At 34.7% G+C, this 21347-nt stretch overlaps 3 protein-coding genes across 3 annotated transcripts; 1 reads left to right on the forward strand and 2 right to left on the reverse strand.

Annotated features, from left to right (window-relative positions):
- Positions 1 to 1380: 1380 nt before the first annotated feature.
- Positions 1381 to 6723, reverse strand: LOC130910613 (visinin-like). Its single transcript, XM_057828063.1, has 5 exons — positions 6637 to 6723; positions 6433 to 6540; positions 3820 to 4202; positions 1921 to 2032; positions 1381 to 1657 (listed from the first exon to the last, which is right to left on the reverse strand). The coding sequence occupies exons 3-5, from the start codon at positions 4198 to 4200 to the stop codon at positions 1572 to 1574; spliced, it is 579 nt and encodes a 192-aa protein (XP_057684046.1). The 5' UTR covers positions 4201 to 4202; positions 6433 to 6540; positions 6637 to 6723; the 3' UTR covers positions 1381 to 1571.
- A 4618-nt stretch (positions 6724 to 11341) lies between these two features.
- On the reverse strand, positions 11342 to 12623 carry tmem238a (transmembrane protein 238a). Its single transcript, XM_057828666.1, has 3 exons — positions 12517 to 12623; positions 11837 to 12023; positions 11342 to 11584 (listed from the first exon to the last, which is right to left on the reverse strand). Exons 2-3 carry the CDS (start codon positions 11985 to 11987, stop codon positions 11421 to 11423), a joined length of 315 nt encoding a protein of 104 aa, XP_057684649.1. The 5' UTR covers positions 11988 to 12023; positions 12517 to 12623; the 3' UTR covers positions 11342 to 11420.
- Positions 12624 to 12841: 218 nt separating this feature from the next.
- Positions 12842 to 21163, forward strand: LOC130910868 (coiled-coil domain-containing protein 106-like). The gene is made up of 6 exons (XM_057828479.1): positions 12842 to 13005; positions 17922 to 18041; positions 18116 to 18307; positions 18996 to 19310; positions 19381 to 19541; positions 20790 to 21163. The coding sequence occupies exons 1-6, from the start codon at positions 12966 to 12968 to the stop codon at positions 20943 to 20945; spliced, it is 984 nt and encodes a 327-aa protein (XP_057684462.1). The 5' UTR covers positions 12842 to 12965; the 3' UTR covers positions 20946 to 21163.
- The last annotated feature ends 184 nt before the right edge of the window (positions 21164 to 21347 follow it).

Consider the following 21347-nt stretch of genomic DNA (forward strand, 5'->3'; position numbering starts at 1 on the left):
GAGAGAATTTTCGCGTGCTGGCCCTTTAAGGAAAAATATGGTTCGGCTTGATGTGTTGGGAAAACTGTGGCTGGATTTTAACCCTCAATTTAGGAAAAAAAAAAGAATAGCAGTCATACAATACAAGAGGATATTCAATATTAGGAGGATCCAAAAAATGTTTGGGCAATTTTTTGGGCATCTTTAAACAATGAATTGACGATCAAAATAGTTGTTGATTTATTTGATCTTTGATCAGTTGTCAGTTAGTTGATTGAGTGTGGCAGTCCTAATTAGAATAGGATTAGGTGTTCGAATGTTATGATTTCAATTTATAGTCAGATTCATTAATATTCTGATGTCAGAACAGTATTCTTCATTTTATGTATTTTGATTTTTTTCAAATGAGGTCTTTTTTAAAAGAGAGAAACTACAAAGATGTGCTTTTTATAAAATATATTTTAATGTTATACTTTTTATAATGCTTATTTCTTAAAATAAAGTTAAAAACTTATTATGATCTTTTCTTTTTTTTTTTCTAAATTTATTTTTTTTTAAGGAAAAATTTGGAATTTTTTTCCAGATTTTTAAAAAATAATAAATGCTTAGAATTGACATTTATTTTTAAAATACTTTTTTAAATGTTTTTTTTTAAATCAAAAGTTAAAAACTGATTATCTTTTTCGCTGTTTTAAATTTATTTTTTCATCAAAAGTAAAAAAAATCCTTTTAAATTTTTTCTAAATTTGATTTATTTAGTTTTTTTAAAACAAAGAAACTAAATATTTGCTTTTTATCTTTTAAAAAATTAATTAAATAATAAATACATGCAATTAACATTTATTTTTAAAATTTAAAAATGTTAATTTTTTAAATCAAAAGTTATAAACAAAAACTAATTATCTTTTTTGCTTTTTTAAATTTATATTTTTTTTTATCAGAAGTAAAAAGAATCATTTTATAAAAGATTTTCGTAATTTTTCTAAATTTGATTTATTTTAAAAATAATAAATACGTAGAATTAACATTAATTTATTTAAATGCAATTTTTTAATCAAAAGTTAAAAACAAAAACTGAATATGATCTTTTTTTTTAATTTGTATTTTTTAATTAAAAGTTTTTTTAAAAATCCTTTTTTAAAATTTTTCTAAATTTGATTTTTTTTTTTTTTTTTAATGGAGAAACTGTAAATATTTGCTTTTTTTAAAAAAATTTTTTTTTTTTAAAGTTTTTGAATAATAATTACCAAGAATTAACATTTATTTTTTTAAAATGCTTTTTAAAATGCTATATATATATATATTTTTTAAAGAATCAAAGTTAAAAACGAAACCAAATATGATCTTTTTCGCTTTTTTACGTTGATATTTTTTTTATTTTTTTTAGATTTTGGCTGCCAATCTGAACAAGGGCTTAGTCATGTGACAAATAAGAAGTGGAACTAAATGGATCAGAGACAAGAGGCCTTTTATTTAGGTAGTAAATGCTTTTGCTTTATCATTTCCTACATAGGCAGGTGTGGACTTTGATATAAAACGATAGGACAAAATGCATGAATGGATTGTTTTCTGGGCTGGGTGGGGCTGCTCTGTTACTTGGTGGGTTGGTATTGGATCAAGCGGAGAGCGTCGTCGTTGTCCAACACACCTTGGATAAATTCGCCTTCCGCCACACGTTCTGTAAAACATGACCAAAAAAACGCACTGGCATCAACACCGAGGATGCACGCAAAGATTGTCTGGATCAGGGGTGTCAAACTGAGGGCCCGGGGGCCAAATCTGCCCCGCCAAACTTAATCACGTGCATGGTTTTCAATAAAGTCAAACTTCTGTAGTAAAAATAAGAGGATATTTACTGTATTTTTTCCCTTTTTTAGAGAAAACAAGTCAAAATAAATAAGAGGAATACTGTTTATGGCGGTCAGTGATTCTGCCGCTCACCATTTTCGCCCTTGTCAAAGTAATTCCAGAGTTTTTCGGCCCTTTTTTCCGCCGTGTTCTCGTCTTCAGGAAGATGGGCCACTTCGTCTTTGGGGATCAGCTTGAAAATGGCCTGCCGAAATTAAACAGAAAGATGAAAGATGAGTGGAGGCTAAAAAAATTTTTGTCACTTGAATAATCCGCTAGCGTTGCTCCCAGCGGCTTAGTTTAGCTGATGATGATGAACTCATCATCGTTATCACCTTTCATCATCTGAATGGAAGTATTAAGTTAGTGTAAATAGCAAACTATGACAGGAAAGGAAAGATTTTATTAACAGTTGCGTGAATGCCATTAGCAAACAGCAATATAATTAATTGAAATTTGGCTTCCTAGGGAGATCCTGGATAAGGTTTTTTTTCCTCAAATAGAAAAAAATGATATAATGAATCAATACATAAATACATCTGCATGTGATATCACAATTATAAAACGGATGAAAACAATGAATTCAAAACAAAACCAGTAATCATTTAGCAAATTTGCATATGCGAGTTGTGTCAGTCGAGAATTTAGTTAGTTATTGACATTAAATTTCTATAAATTAATTTAAAATCAAATCCAGATTTTCGATTATTTTTTTCAATTTTTTAAAATTTCATTTACACTATTTTATATATTTTAAACACATAGTCTATATATTTTTATATTTCATATATTCTTTATTCTTTTCTATTTATTCTTTATTCTTCTATTCATATTCTTTATTTTTTGTGTTTGCTATTTTATTAATTATTAAAATATTAAAATGATTACTTTTTTAAATAGTCCTTTATTTTATTTTTTGCATTTTTATGCTTTGTTTTCTTATTTTATTTTTTGAAAATATTGTTATGAATTGATTATTGTAAATATTAAAATGATTTTTAAAAACATTTTTATTTGAATTTATTTTGTATTTTATTCATTCTATTATATTTTATATCTGTATGTATATATTTTTAATTTTATTTTTATTATTTTGATTATTTTTTTTTATATTGCTACTATGAATTATTTGATTATATAAAATAATTGTCCATTACTTTATTTATTTATTTATTTAATTTTATATATGTATACACGTATAATGATTTTTTAAAAAATAAAATGTTATAAATAATTATTTAAAAATATTAAAAAGATTTTTTTTAAATCGTCCTTTTATTTATTTTTTTTATATTTTATTCATTTTATTTTTTATATTTTATGAATTATTTGATTATATAAAATATTTAAACGATTTATTTTTTGAAAATTGTCCATTATTTTATTTATTTACTTATTTATTTATTTATTTTTATATATGTATATACGTATAATGATTTTTTAAAATAAAATGTTATGAATTATCTACTTATTTAAAAATATTAAAATGATTTATTTTTTTTCAATTGTCCCTTTATTTTTTGTTATATTTTATTCATTTTATTTTTTATATTTTATATATGTGCTGTATATATATTTATTCATATCATATCTTTTAGATTTTTATTTTATACAAATAATTAACCCTTATATGGTGTTTGGATCAAAACTGACCGGTTTTTAGGTTTGAGTACGCAAAAATCAATTTACATAAACCAATCAATTGATTAATCAATCTTGACCAAGAAACACTAAACTGCAAACGTATTTTCCGGCTGATCAAATGGAATCCACTAGCAGAAATGTGGACAATATTTTCTACAGAACAGAAGTTAATTATTGAAACTATTATTTGAAATGGATCGGACGTCTCGCGCCGTCAATGGCAGCCAATGAGTTAACAAGGAAGTGGTCCGAAAATACGGCCTTGCGTAAACAAGCGGAAGTGCTTCGCTGCCATCTTGTGGCAAATCTAAGCAACGTTTTGAGCTAATTAGCGAATGGGAAACCTACCGCGCAAATTTCCCGGACCTCCGACTTGGTGATGTATCCGTTCTTGTCCACGTCGAAGAGCGAGAAGGCCCACTCCAGCTTCCTGGTGGTCTTCCCGGTGGAGGTCATGTGCAGGGCGATGATGTACTCCTTGAAGTCCAGGGTGCCGTCGTCGTTGGTGTCGAAGGATCGGAAGACGTGCTGAGCGTACGAGTTGCCCTCGCTGTCCGGGAAGAACTTGCTGTAGATGGTCTGGAACTCATCCTTGCTCAGGCGACCGCTCGGACACTGCCGCTTGAAGTTGTCGTACCACTGGGTGATCTCCATCTCCGAGAACTTGGTGTGGAGTTTCAGGTCTTCCAGGATCTCCTTGGAAACGGCGCCGCTTTTGGAGTTTCCCATAGCTGCGGCAGGCGGGAGAAGACCCCGTTAAAGGAAGGTTCGGAGAACCGCGGTTTGACCATTGACAATGGACGCCGATGGACAATCAATCCATTTGGTCCATGGATTGGACGTCCATCGCCGTCAATTGAAACTAAAGTTGTAACCGTAACTTTACATAGTCGGTGAATTCATGAGCTGCATGAGTGAACTATGTTAGGTCGCGATTCCTATTCGGAAAGTGTATCCACAAGTCGTCGCTCCTGTGAATGGTGCAAAGACTTGGGTGCACACCCTCCAAGTTGCAACCATAACTTTACATAGTTGGTGAATTCATAGGTGAGTGTTGTGTTAAAAAAACACACAAAACAGTGAGCCTGTCCTGATCTGGCTATTAGAAGGAAGTTCTCCTCGAAAGTGCCAGAATAAATTTGAAACAAATTTATTCAATGTAATATTTAGCCGCACCAAAGGGTTCAAACAGCCGCATGCGGCCCCAGAGCCACGGGTTGCAGACCCCTGAGTTAATTTTTCCAAGAAAAGGGGGTTCAGGGGGTTTAGGTTCAGAAAAAACAATTTAGATTATTAAGATTGAGATATATTTTAAAAGATATATTTACTAACTAAAGTTAGTCATTTTCAATTAAATAATTATTCAATTTTTCACTTATTAGAAGGTTGCTTAATATTACATTTTTATTACAAAATTATATATATTGTTTTTAATTATATACAAAAAAACAAGTAGATTTCTTTTAATATTTAAAACATTTAAAATAATGAAATAGGAAAAAACAATTATTTTATATTTCTATAAAATAGATTTTTAAAGGAAAAAATAAATATGCTCTTTTTAATTAATTAATTATTATTAGATTAATTAAAAAAAAAATATATATATATAATATTATATAAATTGTTTAAATTTTAATTCATTGAAATTTTAATTTCATTTAATTCATATATATATATATTAGGGGTGTGAAACGATTAAAATTTTTAATCGAGTCAATTACAGCTTAAAAATTAATTAATCGTAATGAATCACAATTAATCGCAATTCAAACCATCTATAAAATATGCCATATTTTTCTGTAAATTATTGTTGGAATGGAAAGATGAGACATAAGACATTCAACATACGGTACATAAGTACTGTATATCTTTATTATAACAATAAATCAACAAGATGACATTACCATTATTAACATTCTGTTAAAGCGATCAATGGATAGAAAGACTTGTAGTTCTTAAAAGATAAATGTTAGTACAAGTTATAGAAATTTTATATTAAAACCCCTCTTAATGTTTTCGTTTTAATAAAATGTGTAAAATTTTCAATCAAAAAATAAACTAGTAGCCCGCGATTGTTGATGTCAATAATTACTTACACAATGCTCGTGGGTGCTGAAGCCTATAAAATCAGTCGCACCCAAGCGCCAGCAGAGGGCGGCAAAACTCCGAAAAACACAACAAGTACACCTTTCACTGTGCTGTCATTTTAATCTGTTTGAGCGGGGCATTTGTGCGTTAATTGCGTCAAATATTTTAACGTGATTAATTTAAAAAATTAATTACCGCCCGTTAACGTGATAATTTTGACAGCCCTAATATATATATGTGTGTGTATGTATATATATATGATTTCAATTATTAAAAAAAAATTTAATAATATTTAATCCACTTAAATACTTTTGCAGTCCATTTGGATTGAATGTCTTTCACCGTCAATGGCAGCTTAAGAGTCAACGGGAAAAAAATTAACTATATATTTTAATTTAAAGGGAAAAAACTAAATGTTCTTTGTTTTTAATTCTATTTTAATTGATTTACATTTAAATGATAATTTATATAATTATATATATATATAATTGTAATTATTATTATTTTTCAATAATTTAGTAATAATTAATCAATTGTTTTCAATGGCACTTAAATAATTTTGCTGTCCAATTGCATTGGACGTCTATCACTGTCAATGGCAGCCAGTCAACAGAAAAAAATTATCCTATTTATTTTCCAATCTTTATAATGTTTATGAATGTTTTTTTTTAAATAAACATCTAATATCAAGTCTAGATCAATCTTTAAGTGTAGTTTCAATACACAAAATAAACTTAATTTAATTTATTTATTTATTTATTTTTTAAACATGAATAAATGCTGATTTTCAAAGCCTCGTCAAGTCTTACACAAGTATTAGAATTGGAAATATAATTCTAGCTGTCAAGCCGTGTGATTCCAGTCACCCACCTTTGTTTTAGAAGAAGATGACGTTGATGATGAAGATGTTTCCAGGCGAAGACAATACCCAAACTGCAGAAGAACCGGCCTTCAAGTCACTTCTCGTAGAGGAATATTCTAGAATGAGAAGAAATCATGACATGGATGTCAAATGAACTGAGGAAAGAACTCCCATATGGATTATTTGGCATATTTTGTTTTTTAATTTCTTACCTGCGTACGTGAGAGAAAGCGACAGATCCGTTCGGGATCGAGGGGAATATTTAATCTGGCATCCAGCGAGGAAATCCGCCTCCACCTACCGGGATTAGGCAATTAAATGGAATCACCCTGAGTTGAGGTAAAGTGAGGCGGGGCCACTCCATGTGAGGACCGACACGCACGCTCAAGTGATGCTTTTTCATTTTTGTCACGAGTCACACTTTGTTCTGCGAGTAAAATGCTTTATTTTTCATACGTTGTCATGATCAATCATAATGATGAACTTAAAATAGAAAAAAAACATTTTTTTTCTTTCCACAGCCAAGTGCCAAAGCCTATTGATGTGACATGTATAAAGAGCTGGATGTGAAAAGTCAGCAGTGTTCATTATTGGCGGCCATCTTAAAACAGTGGACCCTTTTGCAGTCAACCTTAAGTGAGTCATTTTCTCCTTCACTTTCAAAATGAAAATTCTAGGCTGAAACGAACAACAGAATACGCAAAAACAAAGAGAAAAATGAAATTAATTACTTCAAATATTTTGTTTCACAAAGAAAACCGAAATTAAGCCATCAATGAAAAACGAAACCGTGTGAAAATTGATTAATTTTGTAGTTTATTTCAAATTACCAACTGGCCCCCAGCGACTAAAATGTGATGTTAATCCAATGGCACTGACGCAAAATGGCCGACAAGTGATACTGGCTTTCTCTAAATCTGTGATATCCATGCCCAGGCCTGCTTGGGTTCCTCATCCTTGTGCACCTTTGATTTCATAGTTCATACCCATACTCATCTCTCATTAAATGATATAGTATCGCACGGCACACACGCCTGATTATTATGGGATGTAGCAGAAGTTAAAATAAACATCAGATCAAGCGATTAAATGAAAGCGAGTCGTCGGAGATACAACTTTTGACCTCCCTGCGGGCCAAGAATTAGCGTGTCAATCCATCAGGTGGATTGACGCGGCCTTCCGACCAACTTAATACTCGGCGCACACCATCTGCTCTTTGGCCACTCGGGTGCCGCTTTCTGCCCGCTGCATGATGGGAAATTTCAAGAGAGTCTTGTATGGTTTGTATTTGGAGATAGCTATGGACACCTCTTTGGCCATGCCTTCTTTCTCTGATAGGTAGTTTGTCATGAATCTTTTAAAGTGCACAAAATAAATTTTTGCACCTGCTTACTTTCCTCCGAAGGCCCTTAGTTCCAAAATTATAAATCTGTATTTACAGTTTGGCAATATGTGGGCACAGATTAGTAAACCGCGGGTACAGATTAGTAAATTGTGTGGATTAATGCGTCGGTACAAATGACTAAACTGTGGGTGCATATTAGTATACTATGTGTACCTATTAGTAAACTAAACCCACAATTTAGCAATATGTGGGCACAGATTAGTAAACTGTGGGCACAGATTCACTAAATTGTATTTACAGTTTAGCAATATGTGGGCAGATTGGTAAACTGCGAGTACAGATTAGTAAATTGTGCAGATTATAGTGTTGGTACAAATGACTAAACTGCGGGCGCATATTGGTAAACTATAGCCACAGTTTGGCAATATGTGGGCACAGATTAGTAAACTGTGTGTACAGATTACTAAATTGTACCTACAGATTACTAACTGTGAGTTCATTTTATTAAACTTCGGGTGCAGATGATGTATGCTATACCTACAGTTTAGTTATCGTAACCCACAGTTTAGCAATTTAGCAGAGATTAGCAAACTGTGAGTATTAATATGTGGGTACAGATTACTAAACTGTACCCACAAATTACTAAACTGTGAGTGCATATTAGTAAACTATGGGCACATACAGTATATTAGTAAACTGTAGCCACAGTTTGGCAATATGTGGGCACAGATTAGCAAACTGTGGGTACAGGTTACTAAACTGTACCCACAGTTTATTAAATTGAGGGTGCATATTAGTGATTTTTGAGAACAGATTAGTACACTATACCTACAGTTTAGTGGTCTTTACCCACAGTTTACTCAACTGTGGGTACAGATTACTAATCTGCGGCCGTTAATGTGTGGGTACATATTAGTAATGCAATGATTAATCGATTAACTTGAGTATTCGATTAGAAAAAAAGATTTTAATTACATTTTGCTGCTTCAAGTATTCGTGCACTTAAAGTGGCGTTGTAATGGTTTATTTTGAAAGTGTTTGCCTTTAGTTTTATTGATTTGGATGGATACACTGCCCTCTAGTCTGCCTCATTTCACATGGCTAAATCCAGCTGCTCCCTGTTAAGACCAACATAAGTCTTAAAGTCGTAATTTCGTTTATCGGTATATTTAGCCGTTATTTGTAGGAATAGGTGTCTGAACCATTTCTTAAGAGCATTGTTAAAAGAAAAAAAAAAAAAACGTTAGCATTTTATAGCATTTAGGATAGCAGATTTTTGCCATTTAAATTCGCAAATTAGTCTTTTGTTGTACATAGATCCTCATTTATTTATTTTTTATAAAGTTTGATGTTCAGCTCAGGTATTTTAATTTTTTATGTTCCTTATCCAATTACTCGATTATGCGAACTAACTAGTGAATCGATTAATCGACTTCTAAAATCATCAATAGCTGCAGCTCTAGTACATATTACTAAACTGTATCCACAATTTACTAAACCGTGGGTGAATATTAGTAAACTAAAGGTACGTATGAGTAAAATGCACCCACAGTTTAGCGATATGTGGGCACAGATTAGGAAACGATGGGTACAGATTATTAAACTGTACCCACAGATTACTAAACTCTAGGTGCATATTAGTAAACTATGGGTACAGATTATTAATCTGTACCCTCAGTTTATTAAATTGAGGGTGCATATTAGTGATTTCTGAGTACAGGTGAGTACACGACACCTATAGTTTAATGGTCTTTACCCAGTTTACCAAATTTGGTACAGATTACTAAATTGTGTGTGTTAATGTGTGGGTACAGATTACTAAACTGTACCCACAAATGACTAAACTGTAGGTGCATATAAGCAAATTAAAGGTACATATTTGTAAATAGTACTCACAATTTAGCCATCTGTGGGTATAGATGACTAAACTGTACCTACACATTACTAAACTGTGGGTGCATATTAGTAAACTGTGAGCACAGATTAGTATATTACACCTACAGTTTAGTAGTCTTTACGCAAAATCTAGCCATCTGTGGATACAGATTAGTGAATTGTGGCTACTGAAGCGTGGGTAAAGATTACTAAACTGTGGGTGCATATTAGCAAACTGTTGGTACAGATTAGTAAACTGTGTCTGTACCAACTGTTTTGTCATCTGTACCCACTACCCACAGATGACTAAATCATGGGTGGTGCAGATGAGAAAATTTTGAGTACAAATTAGATAACTGTACCTGCAGTTTATTAATTTATACACACAGTTTAACAATCTGTAAGTACAGATGAGTAAACTGTGGGTATAGATTACATAACTGTACCCAGAGATTATGCAACCGTGGGTACAGATTAGCAAACAGTACCACAGTTTACTAATCTGTACCCATAGTTTAGTAATCTGTTAACCTAATTTCATTATGTATGAAAAAAAAATTGTTCTCCCCTGGCACCAGGGGGGTAACATTGTTTCCACCATTTTGTGTCCGCCTTTTACAGGCAAAGGAAAACGATTGAAAAAGGGCGCAAGAGATTAATGAGGGAGTGTTCAGCCGCGGTGGCGAGTTGAAGCGGCCTAAAGAGGATTTGGCAGCGGAACAAAGCAACCGAATGGAAAAAAAGGGCCTTCCAGTGTCATCAAATCGCCTTGACCAGACTTTGGGGGACGTATTTTTAGAAGCGAAGTTCAAGATCATTGACGTCACGGTGAGGAGGATGTCTTCATCGCCATGGTGATAAGAGCACCGCGCCATTGACAGCGATAGACGTCCGATTTATTTGGACTGGGTGGGGCCTCCCGAGTCCAAATGGATCAGACGTCTATCACTGTCAACAGATGTGAAAGAGTTCAAGGTAAATATACTGTATTGTATTTATTTTTTTTGTACTTTCAAAAATGCATTTTAATTTTTTTAAAGAAAAAAAGGAAAAAGGTTCTAGAGATTAGTGATTTTACTTTTTTAAAGATTTTTTTAAAATCTATTTTTGCAATTTTAAACTATTTTTTCAATGGCAAGTAGCTAGTTAACAATAAATATTGTTTATTTTTACTTAAAATATTTTTTGTAAAGGGAAAAACAAGATCCATTGATTTTAAAAAATTTTAAATATTTTTTATTTTAAAATGTTGTTAAAAATTACTTTTATTGAATTTAAACGATTTTAATTTTAAAAATTAATAGGAATATTTTTAAATTTTTCAGAAAAGAAAAAAAAATCGTTATTTCAATTTTGATTTTTAAAAAAATCCATCCAAATAAAACTAAATATTCACTTTGTTAAATCTTTTCATTTTGTAATAATTGTATAATGAATTGTATTGTATAATAAATATTACTTAATAATCCAATCTAATATTTTTCTAATATATTTTTTTAATGAAAACAGTAAATATCTTTTTAATTTTTTTTAGGCCATGAAAAAAACTCAATGAGCATTTTTCAATTATTATTTTTTAAATTATATTATTTTTATTATTATTATTTTCTATCTTTAATACCCAATCATTTTCACAGAAATTCCTATGATCAAAACAAACTCTTTTTTTTTTTTTTTTTTTTTCAAAAGGAGGCTTTTATTGAAATGTAACAGCAGACCATTGAGTAACAATATGAAATGTAAAGCACAAAAAAAAAAAAAAAAAAAACGGAAGACTCAGCGGTGGATCCTGTACGTGAGGATCTTGCGACTGAGGTTGCGTGCCAGACGGTCCACGGCGCTGCCGACGTGTCCCAGCTCCTTTTTGGACGTCAGGCCTTCAATGTTGCCGCTGTACCACAAAACCCAGCCGGCCAGCGACATCAGCACCAACAGAGCACCTGAAAATATACATTTTGGACATTAAAGTGCCATTGCCGATGATCGACATCCAATTGTATTGAAATTAGTTTATCATGAGTGGACGTCCGATCCATTGGAATTGGATTGGACCCTCCCACTTTAAATGGATTGGACGTCTAGCTAGGATATGACCCTCCTACTTTAAATGGATTGGACGTCTAGCGGCGTCAGTGAGTTCAGAACACCATCCGTCAAAACGTCAATTTGTCTTCTTATATTTACTCACGTACCGCTGTAGACGAGCATATCGCCGAAGTCTCGACCTTTCACCTCCAGAGGGGCAAATACTCCCACCAGCAGGGCGGCGGCCCCCAGCACATCCAAGAGCACGGCGAAGGCCAGGGCCAGTTTGCAGCGGGACAATCCGTCACACAAGCCCATGTCGGCTGCAGGTTGCGGGAGATGGCTCGTTATATGCTGGACGGATCCATAAACACAAAAAATATTCACTCAGCCATTTAAAAAAAATATTCACAAAGCTGTAAAGAGAAGCTAAGAAATCAGCGAGGACACAAACACAAATGTATATACACTTGAACAGATTTTAAGTATCGATCCTGTATTTGATAGCAACAGTATCGATAATCAGTCATTTGTTTTTCACTACCACAGGTCAGAAATTTGTTGTCATGGGGTAAATTTGATTTTGAAGTACTTTTGATAAGAATGCAGGATATTTTCACATTATCCTTGTTAACGCATTGGCTGCCCCCTCCCAGTCCAAATGGATTAGACGTCTAACACCGTCAATTGCACCTAAAGATAAGCAACAATTGCTGATTTCAGGTTAGTACTACTACGACTACTACAAGCAACAAATCAATTACAATTCACAGCAAAAGCAGGATTGGACGTCACTGTAAAAATGTAATATAATACTGAAAATCTTAAAATTTACTAAATAACTTACTTGTTAGTTGCGCTGCATCAAATCCCTCTTTTGTCGTCTCCAATCTTTCTTTCCAGCTTCTTTTCCTTCAGTTTTTCACTTCCGCATTTCATACCTGTTTCCCGCCCATGCATGACGTCACTCCTAGCGTGCGCGGGCACGTAGAGACCGCATCCATCCCCCCACAAAAACGCAGCCATTCTATTGTTCAATATAATAAAAAATTAAATTAAATAAAATTTAAAAAAATAAAATTAAAAAAAAAAAAGACCGCAGCCAAACCAAATTAGCATCCGGGATCTTCTATGCATTGCGCATGCGCCTTACCCTGACCACCTGTTCGGGCCCTTAATAATCAGTTAATTGCGCCCGCTGCCATCAGTGTCTTAACAGAAGTATAAAGCAAAACTTTCACCCGAGTTAGTTATTTGTCCAACTTTTGAATATTGAACGTGTGTTATCTTTCCAAAATGAATCTGGCTATCAGCTCAGACGATGCGAACGCGGCAGGTAACGGCTATTATATGACTGGCAAACTAAGATGTATGTATTAGAATGTTTCACTGTTAGCAAGATACTAGCTTTACAAACTTTTTAAACATCTTGTGGCTAGTTCTTTTATCTTGAGTTTTAGTTTTTAAAAAATGGACACCGAATTATTTGTGTTATGACTCATTTACTGTGTTATTGTTTGGCTGAGACGACGGTCAAAATCGCGTAATAGACTGGACCAGATGAAACGTGATTGATACAGTTTCAGGGTATAGACGGGCCCAGAGGAACGAGTATAGCAAGTTCTTCGGTAATAGTGCGTTGGTCTAATTTTAAGGAAATTTGGTCACTTTAAGTGCCCTTAACATGAAAAAAATAATTGAAGTATCTTTTGTAATAAGGAAATAACAAGCAGTTTCATACAGGTAAGTGTTTCCTCTCCATCAAAAATGACTACCCGAGGTTTTTCGTTAATAGTCTTGTTAAAGCGACCGTTTTGTGAGAGGAAAATTAATTATTCCAAAGGTGTAGGTTTGGTCTCAACATTAGTAGGGACGATATAACAGCATCACCTGCATGTGCACTTTTTGCTGGGGACGGGATATCAATAAAACCAAACAGACTAGGTGAACGGGGGCCAGGGCTTCATTTCTCACAAATATGAACCTAATTAATTAATAGGCTAAATGAACAGTGCAAAATAAATCTCTATTGACTTATACTCACTTTTATGTGTATTGAACTTCAGGTGATACACCATTTGATTCTAACCTTTGTTTTTAAAAATTACCAAAAACTCATTTTGAAAACTTCCAGAGTAAATGTCCGTTTTATTTTAATGTTTTATTAGCAAATTTAAATTGCAATATTTGAACATACCTTAAATGATATTAGCATACACAATAAATACAAATTTGTTTATAATCTCTTAACTATCCACGAATGCAAAAAAAAACAAAACATTTGCCTTAAGACCACTTCGCCAAAAAAATGAACTTTTTACCTCGATTATGATATTATGATTATCTGAAAAAATGTCTGCATGGGCTGCAAATAAAAATATTTTTAAATGTAGAAAATGGATAAATACATTTTAAATAAAGGCAAGCCATTAGCCAATTACACGCGTGTTTTAGGGGGAGAAAATGGACCGGCACATTCAGCAAGGGAAAAGGGGCACGTCTAAGTCTGAACACTGAAAATAATTCACTTAATAATGATAGGGTCAATTCTATCCACACAACATACAGTATGTAAAGAAAATTGCCTATACAAGTGAAATCACGACTTCCGTTCCTACACTGGCGACATTACCCAATTTGCAGTGTAAGTCAGAATTAACCCGTGAAGTACCCCCAATAAAATAACTATCCAAAATGTCCAAAAGTATTGTATTTGGTTTAATGATGGCTGCACTGCACTCTGGTATCAGCGTTGGGTCTTGCTGGACCGACGAGCAGACTTGTCTGACATGGATAAAGGACAGCTGCGCTCTGCTTTGGCCCACATAAGGCTGTAAGTTGTTTCACCTAATATATGTTCATGTGTGTATTTGTAAATAGGTTTAAAGGTACACTTTGTTGAGTTAAGTGTGAGCGATTTGTAAATTGTAAATACGTTAGCATTTGTAGGATTTAAGCGAGCGGACTTTTCTTAGGCAAATTAGGCTAATTTAATCCAATTTTACACATTTATCAGACTAGATAGACGTTTAAACACTGTTTTTTGTCGAGTGTTTCATTGTTAAAATACATGTCGTTTTGAACACACGTGTACATATATGTGTTAGTTTTACAAATTGTCAAAAGTGAAGGAAGTCAAAAGCTTCCAAAAGCCCAATTTACCTGTTTGCTGTCTGTAAAGCTGAACAACTTCACGTTTATTGAGGACAGAACACGTCAAATCAATAAAGTCAAAAATAAGATACTGTGAGGTACAATAAGGTACCGTTTATGAGACTTTAAGAAAAAAAACAAAAAAAAACGACTAGAGACAAAATAGCAGACGAGACTCCTGAGTCTAAAAGTCGAAATCAAGCAAGTCGAGTACGTCGTAACCCGGGGATTACCTGTATTCATATAATAATCCAGGCTAAGGGATCTAACATATATAATAATATATATATATATATATATCAGAGTTTGCGCTAGACATTTTCGTTGTCTGTCATTTTGACTGACAGGGTCATAAAAATCCGGTCATAGTCTATTTTTACTGGTCACTTAAATTTTTAAAATGATAATGATGACATATTCAATAGTATTTAGTTTTCATTCATTTATAATTAATATTGTAACGCTTGCTTGGCGGCGAAAAATTAGACACGGGAGTCGTGGTATTTTTCTCCCTTTTTACTCTGCTTACCGCCAACAACTCCGCCCCCAAAGAAAAAGAGGCAACGATATAGACCCCAATCACCAACGTCACACAATGATCTTAATTGTGGTTGTCAGCTCAAAATATTCTAAATATATATTAAATGCATCTTACCAGATATAAAATGACTACTACATAGTCTGTGGTGATCGTTTGGTGCCCAGATTTCTTGTCGAATTACAGCAGTCCATCTCGCTCTCATCCTCCCGGGTCTCTCAGAATACGGTAGAACTTCAAGTCTCTCCGTCTATCTTTTCTGTTACAGCAACCAACCGCCACACACGCCTTCACCATTTTGATTATTAATATTAACGAGCAGAAAAACACGCCGTAATAGGAGGCATGTACGTAGCGGTAATGTGTAAACATGAACAGCTGACACACAATATGGCGGCTCCAGTCAGGGGGGCGGAGTTGTAGCGTCATGTGATTGGGCGGCAATCTTGTCCATCAATTGGATGACGCGCTGGCACACATGGTGCACCAATAAGAACCTCGCGTTGATGTGTCAATCACGGTGCCGCCGCCAGACCCCGGTGACGCTACAATATTCTGACAGAAGAGCCAACGACGTCATGCATTAAGAGAGACAATAGCTAATTAATATGCCACCCTGTGGTCTGGGGTGTGAATTGCAACCTGTCAAAATGACGGACGGACGTCAGTTTTTTCCGTCACCGTTTTAAAAAACCGGTCAACGACGGAAAATATCCGGTTAACGCGACCCCTGATATATATATATATATAAGGGTTGTCAAAATTATCGCGTTAACGGGTGGTAATAAATTTTTTAAATTAATCACGTTAAAATATTTGACGCAATTAACGCACATGCCCCGCTCAAACAGATTAAAATGACAGCACAGTGTCCTGCCCAATTGTTACTTGTGTTTTTTTGTCTCCCTCTGCTAGCGCTTTGGTGCGACTGATTTTATGGGTTTAAGCACCGTGAGCATTGTGTAATTATTGACATCAACAATGGCGAGCTACTAGTTTATTTTTTTGATTGAAAATGTTACAAATTTTATTAAAACGAAAACATTAAGAGGGGTTTTAATATAAAATTTCTATAACTTGTACTAACATTTATCTTTTAAGAGCTACAAATCTTTCTATCCATGGATCGCTTGAACAGAATGTTAATGCCATCTTGTTGATTTATTGTTATAATTAACAAATAGAGTAATTAACTCCATTAAAAATTTTAATCGTTTGACAGCCCTAATATATATATACTATATGGCTCTAGGAGGCCATGTCTCTACACATTTGCTGCTTTAATGAAGCAAAACAAAAGTTTACGTGTTCAAAACAACCGAGAAAAAAAACAAAAAACATAGCATGTCCTGCGATGGGACTATTGCGCACGAGCTCCTTGCGATGGCGATGCTTAAACGACATATTGTGCAGGCCTACTTTGTACCAATTCAACTCAATTAAGCTATAAAACTTTGTGTATTACAAAACTAATATTCACTTTTGATTAATACTGCTGTTTTTTTATTTTTTTTTATTTTTTGTTAATTGCGCTTTTATTTCACCGTGGCGTACTGTATCCTACTGCTAATTATCCATTATTTTGGATTATTAAGTAAAATCTTAGGAATAATCTGAAAAGGTTCAAAATTTCTAGCTATTAACTCATTCACTCCCAGCCATTTTCACCGAAGCAAGGCCATTCACGCCCGGCCGTTTTATTGGATGTTGACTGATTTTGCCAGGCCCACAGAAAATTCTGTTCTATTGCTATATAAACATGGAACCCACCAAAAGAAAGATTGGACTCTCTTCTTTCAGCAGAAAAAAAGTTAGTTCATATCTTTTTCCATTCTTTAGAAATAAGCATTAGAAAATTGCTTAGTTTGAGCAATTTTCCCATTTCTGATGAAAAAACGGAGAAATTGAGGTTTTTGTGAAAGCATACATTTCAAACATAACTTTGAGTTATACACTTTATACACAGCTATTTTTTGCTTTAGTTAAATCCCAAACATCTGATTTCCTTTTATAAAATAAGATAAACAACAAGACAAATGGAGCTTTTGATAGCAAAGTAACAATTTATTTACACATAACTAACTGAAGATGACGCTGAGCTTTTCCCTCATTGCCGTCTGTCTCTTAAAGATGAATTTTTTTAGTCTCTGCGGGCTCGTGAGCAGCACGGACTCAAAGGCATCGTCCACCGCACTAGTGGTCTCGGTCGTTCTGCTCGGTCGTCCAGCGCCTGACATCCATATAGTCGTCTTCCGCTGGCGCCCGGTCGTGCGGCTTGGCCGTTCGTTGCCGTTGAATCGGGTTACAGGTCTTACCAAATGCGCTACTGCCCTCCAGTGGCCAGTTTTATTGCTTTAAAATGGATTTTCAGCTTTGCTTTGGAGCTAAATTGAATCATGACCCAGAGATGTTTTTTGAAAAAAAAAAAAAAAAAAAGTAAAAGACGTATAAATACGTCTTTGGGACACTGAAACAATTAAAAAATAGAACGTGTTTATACATTTTGGGGAAGCAAATGAGTTAACATGTTATGGTTTGTGGATTTCTTTCATGTGTTACAGATCATGAAATGGCTCCTAGAGGAAGAGGTCTGTACCTGGAGTCTTACGGGGTGTCTTTTCCAGTAGAAGAGAGCACGGAGAGGCCGACTTCCTACTACAACGGCCAGCAGATGACGGACGGTATGGAAACGTAGCGTTATTACCGCTGCACAGTAAATGTTTTGTTGAAAAACTAAGCGCTGGTACATTGGTAGAGGCGGCCATGCAGGAGGCGCCACCATCGCCGTGCAACCCCTTCATCCTGGTGTCTAACCTTCGCGCTCACCTTTTCGTGGCGCTGGAAAAAAACGCCTGGCTGCAGAAGCGAATCGAGGAGCTGGAGGAGGAGCGCAACTTTCTGCGCTGCCAGCTGGACCGACTCATCGTTGGTTCGCGGGGGCACGACGGTAAGGAGGGCTCGTACCGCTGTATCGACTGAAGATAGACAAAGGTTCTTTGGGTTCCTTCCGTTAGATTTTGGGGCATTTCAGGTGACTTCCTTGTGATTTGGTGTACTTAAAATAAGGTTTTGAATATCAGTTTGAGCTGGTTAGGACAGGATTTTGATGTTAATGCATTGACTTTGATGGGTACGTTGCCCCTACCAATATGGTTGCCTTGAGGCCAACTCATATATACTTAAAAAGTAATAATTCAAAAATGCTCATTGACTGTTTTTTTCTTGTTTAAAAAAAAAATCAATATTTAAAAAGATATTTACTGTTTTAAGTTTTTTATTTGAAAAATGTCGGATTATAAAGTAATATTAATTATTATAACAGAATAAAAATAGATATAACGAAGTTAATATTTACTTACTTGGATTTTTTTTTTTTAATTAAAATTTAAAGATGGAAAAGATATTTCCTTTTTTTTTTTTTTTTTTTGAAAATAAAAAAAAAAAAAATTCCTATTTTTAAATTAAAATAGTTTAATTAAATTCGATAAAAGTAAAAAAAAAATTTTATTCATAACATTTTAAAATAAAAAAAAGTTCTTCCTACTTATTAAAAAAAAAAATTTAATTCTTAAAAATCAATGCAAAAGTTTTTTCATTTTACAAAAAATATTTTATTAAAAAAAAAACGTTTTCAGAGTGGCGTGGGGACGTCCAACGCGGCGTGAACTTCCAAGCCGCCAGCCCCTCCGGTCCGTCCTCCCCCATGACCACCCGTTCAGGGATGACCCTGAAGCGCCTGCAGGGACCCGCGACTCGGGTCAAGCAGGAGTTTCACCTGGAGGATGAAAAGTTCTACACGGACGAGGAGTTCCTAGAAGAGGAGGAGGAGGACGGCGAAGAGGAGGAGTCCCCGGCGGAGGCCAAGAAAAAAGGCAGGGGGAGGAACGGGGAGCCCAGAATGAAGATGAGGAGGATCTACCGTATCACTCACGGCAGGGAACGCCAGAGAGGTCGCCGTCAATTTAACGTACGTTGATCTTTTTGTCAGTTTTTCAAACTAAACCGACAATTTCTCGGCAGTCAAAGACCCGGATGGCGTTCTGATCCGTTACAAGAAGATCCTCTCCACCTACCAGCGCGTGAGGAGCATGTCCAGAGCCTTTCAGATCCACGGAGTGGATCGCAACACCATGGCCTCCACCTCCCCCATCGCCGAGCTCCTGCTGGTGGCGCCGGAGAAGGTCTCGGTTGTATTATAGAGTTTGAAATACAAGGATTATTTTGATAATTGATTAATTACTAATGAATTGACAAAAGGCAGTCCCCGGGTTATGAACGAGTTCCGTTCCTACGCTGGCGTGGTCACCCAAATTTCTGCGTAAATCGGAATTAACCCTTTAAAAACTCAAAATAACCATCCAAAAAGTCCAAAAGTATTGTGTTTTGTTTAATGGTGGGGATACACTGCCCCTCTGATGGCAGCTTTGGGTCTGGCTGGACTGTTGTTTAATAATGCTTCCATACAGGAGCACTCAAACATCTCACATGGATAAAAGATAGCTGCACTTTGGTTTGGCCCACATAAGGCTGTAAGTTGTTTCAGCTAATATGTGTTTCTGTATGCATTTGTAATTAAGTTTAGAGCTACAGTTTGTGGAGTTGTGTGTGAGGTATTTGCTATGAGAATTGTAAATACGTTAGCATTTGTAGCATTTTAGCCAGCGGACTTTTGTTAGGCAAATTGGGCTTATTTAATCTCCTAAACTTGACATATTGATCATACTTGATGGACGTTTGAACACCAATCGAGTTATATTGTTAAAATGCTTGTCGTTTTGAACGGACGTGAAAATACGTGTGATACAACTTTACAAATGTCAAAAGCTTCAAAAAGCACAATTGTTTTGCTGTCCATCAAACTGAACAACTTCACGTTTAGTGAGGGCAGAACAAGTAATGTTAATAAAGTAAACTAAAAAAATAAGATACTGGGAGGTACAATTAGGTACTGTTTGTACAACCCAACAAAAAACTGGCGATAAAATGGCAGACTAGACTCAAGCGTCGTAAAGTCGAAATTGTGCAAATCGAGTACGTGTTAATCCGGGGACTACCTGTAATCAGCTCGATTGTCTAGTCTTACTTTCTTTATTATTATAGAAAAAAAGAATATTTATTTCTATATGTAAAATATTTTTCTTATAAGTTAATGATTTTTTTTTCCAACAAAAGTTGAAATAATTAAATTGAAGTAAGTCAAGTAATTTTGTAAAAGTGTTATTGTATTTCCTGTCTTGTAAAGTATCACCTTTCAGCCACAAGACGGCGCCAAAGCCACATTTATAGAAGGCACGCAGTTAATTACCTCATACTGTATTACTATTTCATTTTCTGAATAAGTTAAGTGTTAAACAAAAAAAATTAATGAATAAAACAATATTTCCCATTGCCCGATTAATTGACGCAATTGCTGTTTGAACTTGGTTTAGATGGACGAAGTGGGCGAATTCGAGGCCCTCAAAGAGAAGCTCCTGGACTACGCCCGCCGCTGCTACAAAATCATGGACGAGCGGACGCACGAGGTTGTTCAGAACATGAAGAAAAGTCACAAGCTGCTTCCCATCTCCTACCGCTTCAGGAACTGACCTCCACGTACTCTGATTTTCCACTGCTGACCTCAAGAAAAACGGCAACTTCCGTGCTGCTTTATTTGTGTATTTGTATTCATCTATTTTGCAATGAAAGTTGAGAAGTGACCTCAGTTTTTGGAGATCTGTTTATACGTTCAGGTTTTGCACAATTTGCCGTGTTTGTTTTTTAGCTCCTTCTGTTGAAATTATATTAAAAGTTGGATTTTCTTTGCATCAAGTTGAGATTTATCTTTTAAAACAAGATTTAAAAAAACGGTTGTTTCAAACTGAGCGCATCACTGCAGCGCCCTCACGTTGACGCAGTCAATAGTGCAGTTTGAGAAATTTAATTTATGGATTTTTTGTAATGGTTGTCATTGACTGCAATAGACGTCCAATTCATGTTGCTGTCCAACA

Source organism: Corythoichthys intestinalis, chromosome 22, assembly GCF_030265065.1.
Source record: "Corythoichthys intestinalis isolate RoL2023-P3 chromosome 22, ASM3026506v1, whole genome shotgun sequence".
In the NCBI taxonomy this organism is placed as follows: Eukaryota; Metazoa; Chordata; class Actinopteri; order Syngnathiformes; family Syngnathidae; genus Corythoichthys; species Corythoichthys intestinalis.

Coding starts and splice junctions, on each gene's coding strand:
- LOC130910613 (XM_057828063.1), bottom strand. CDS start 4,200: ATGGGAAACTCCAAAAGCGGCGCCGTTTCCAAGGAGATCCTGGAAGAC. Junction 2,033..3,819: donor AGGTCCGGGAAATTTGCGCG/GTAGGTTTCCCA, acceptor TAATTTCGGCAG/GCCATTTTCAAGCTGATCCC. Junction 1,658..1,920: donor CTTTGACAAGGGCGAAAATG/GTGAGCGGCAGA, acceptor CATGTTTTACAG/AACGTGTGGCGGAAGGCGAA.
- tmem238a (XM_057828666.1), bottom strand. CDS start 11,987: ATGGGCTTGTGTGACGGATTGTCCCGCTGCAAACTGGCCCTGGCCTTC. Junction 11,585..11,836: donor CGATATGCTCGTCTACAGCG/GTACGTGAGTAA, acceptor GTATATTTTCAG/GTGCTCTGTTGGTGCTGATG.
- LOC130910868 (XM_057828479.1), top strand. CDS start 12,966: ATGAATCTGGCTATCAGCTCAGACGATGCGAACGCGGCAG. Junction 18,042..18,115: donor CGGCCAGCAGATGACGGACG/GTATGGAAACGT, acceptor GTACATTGGTAG/AGGCGGCCATGCAGGAGGCG. Junction 19,311..19,380: donor CGGCAGGGAACGCCAGAGAG/GTCGCCGTCAAT, acceptor ATTTCTCGGCAG/TCAAAGACCCGGATGGCGTT.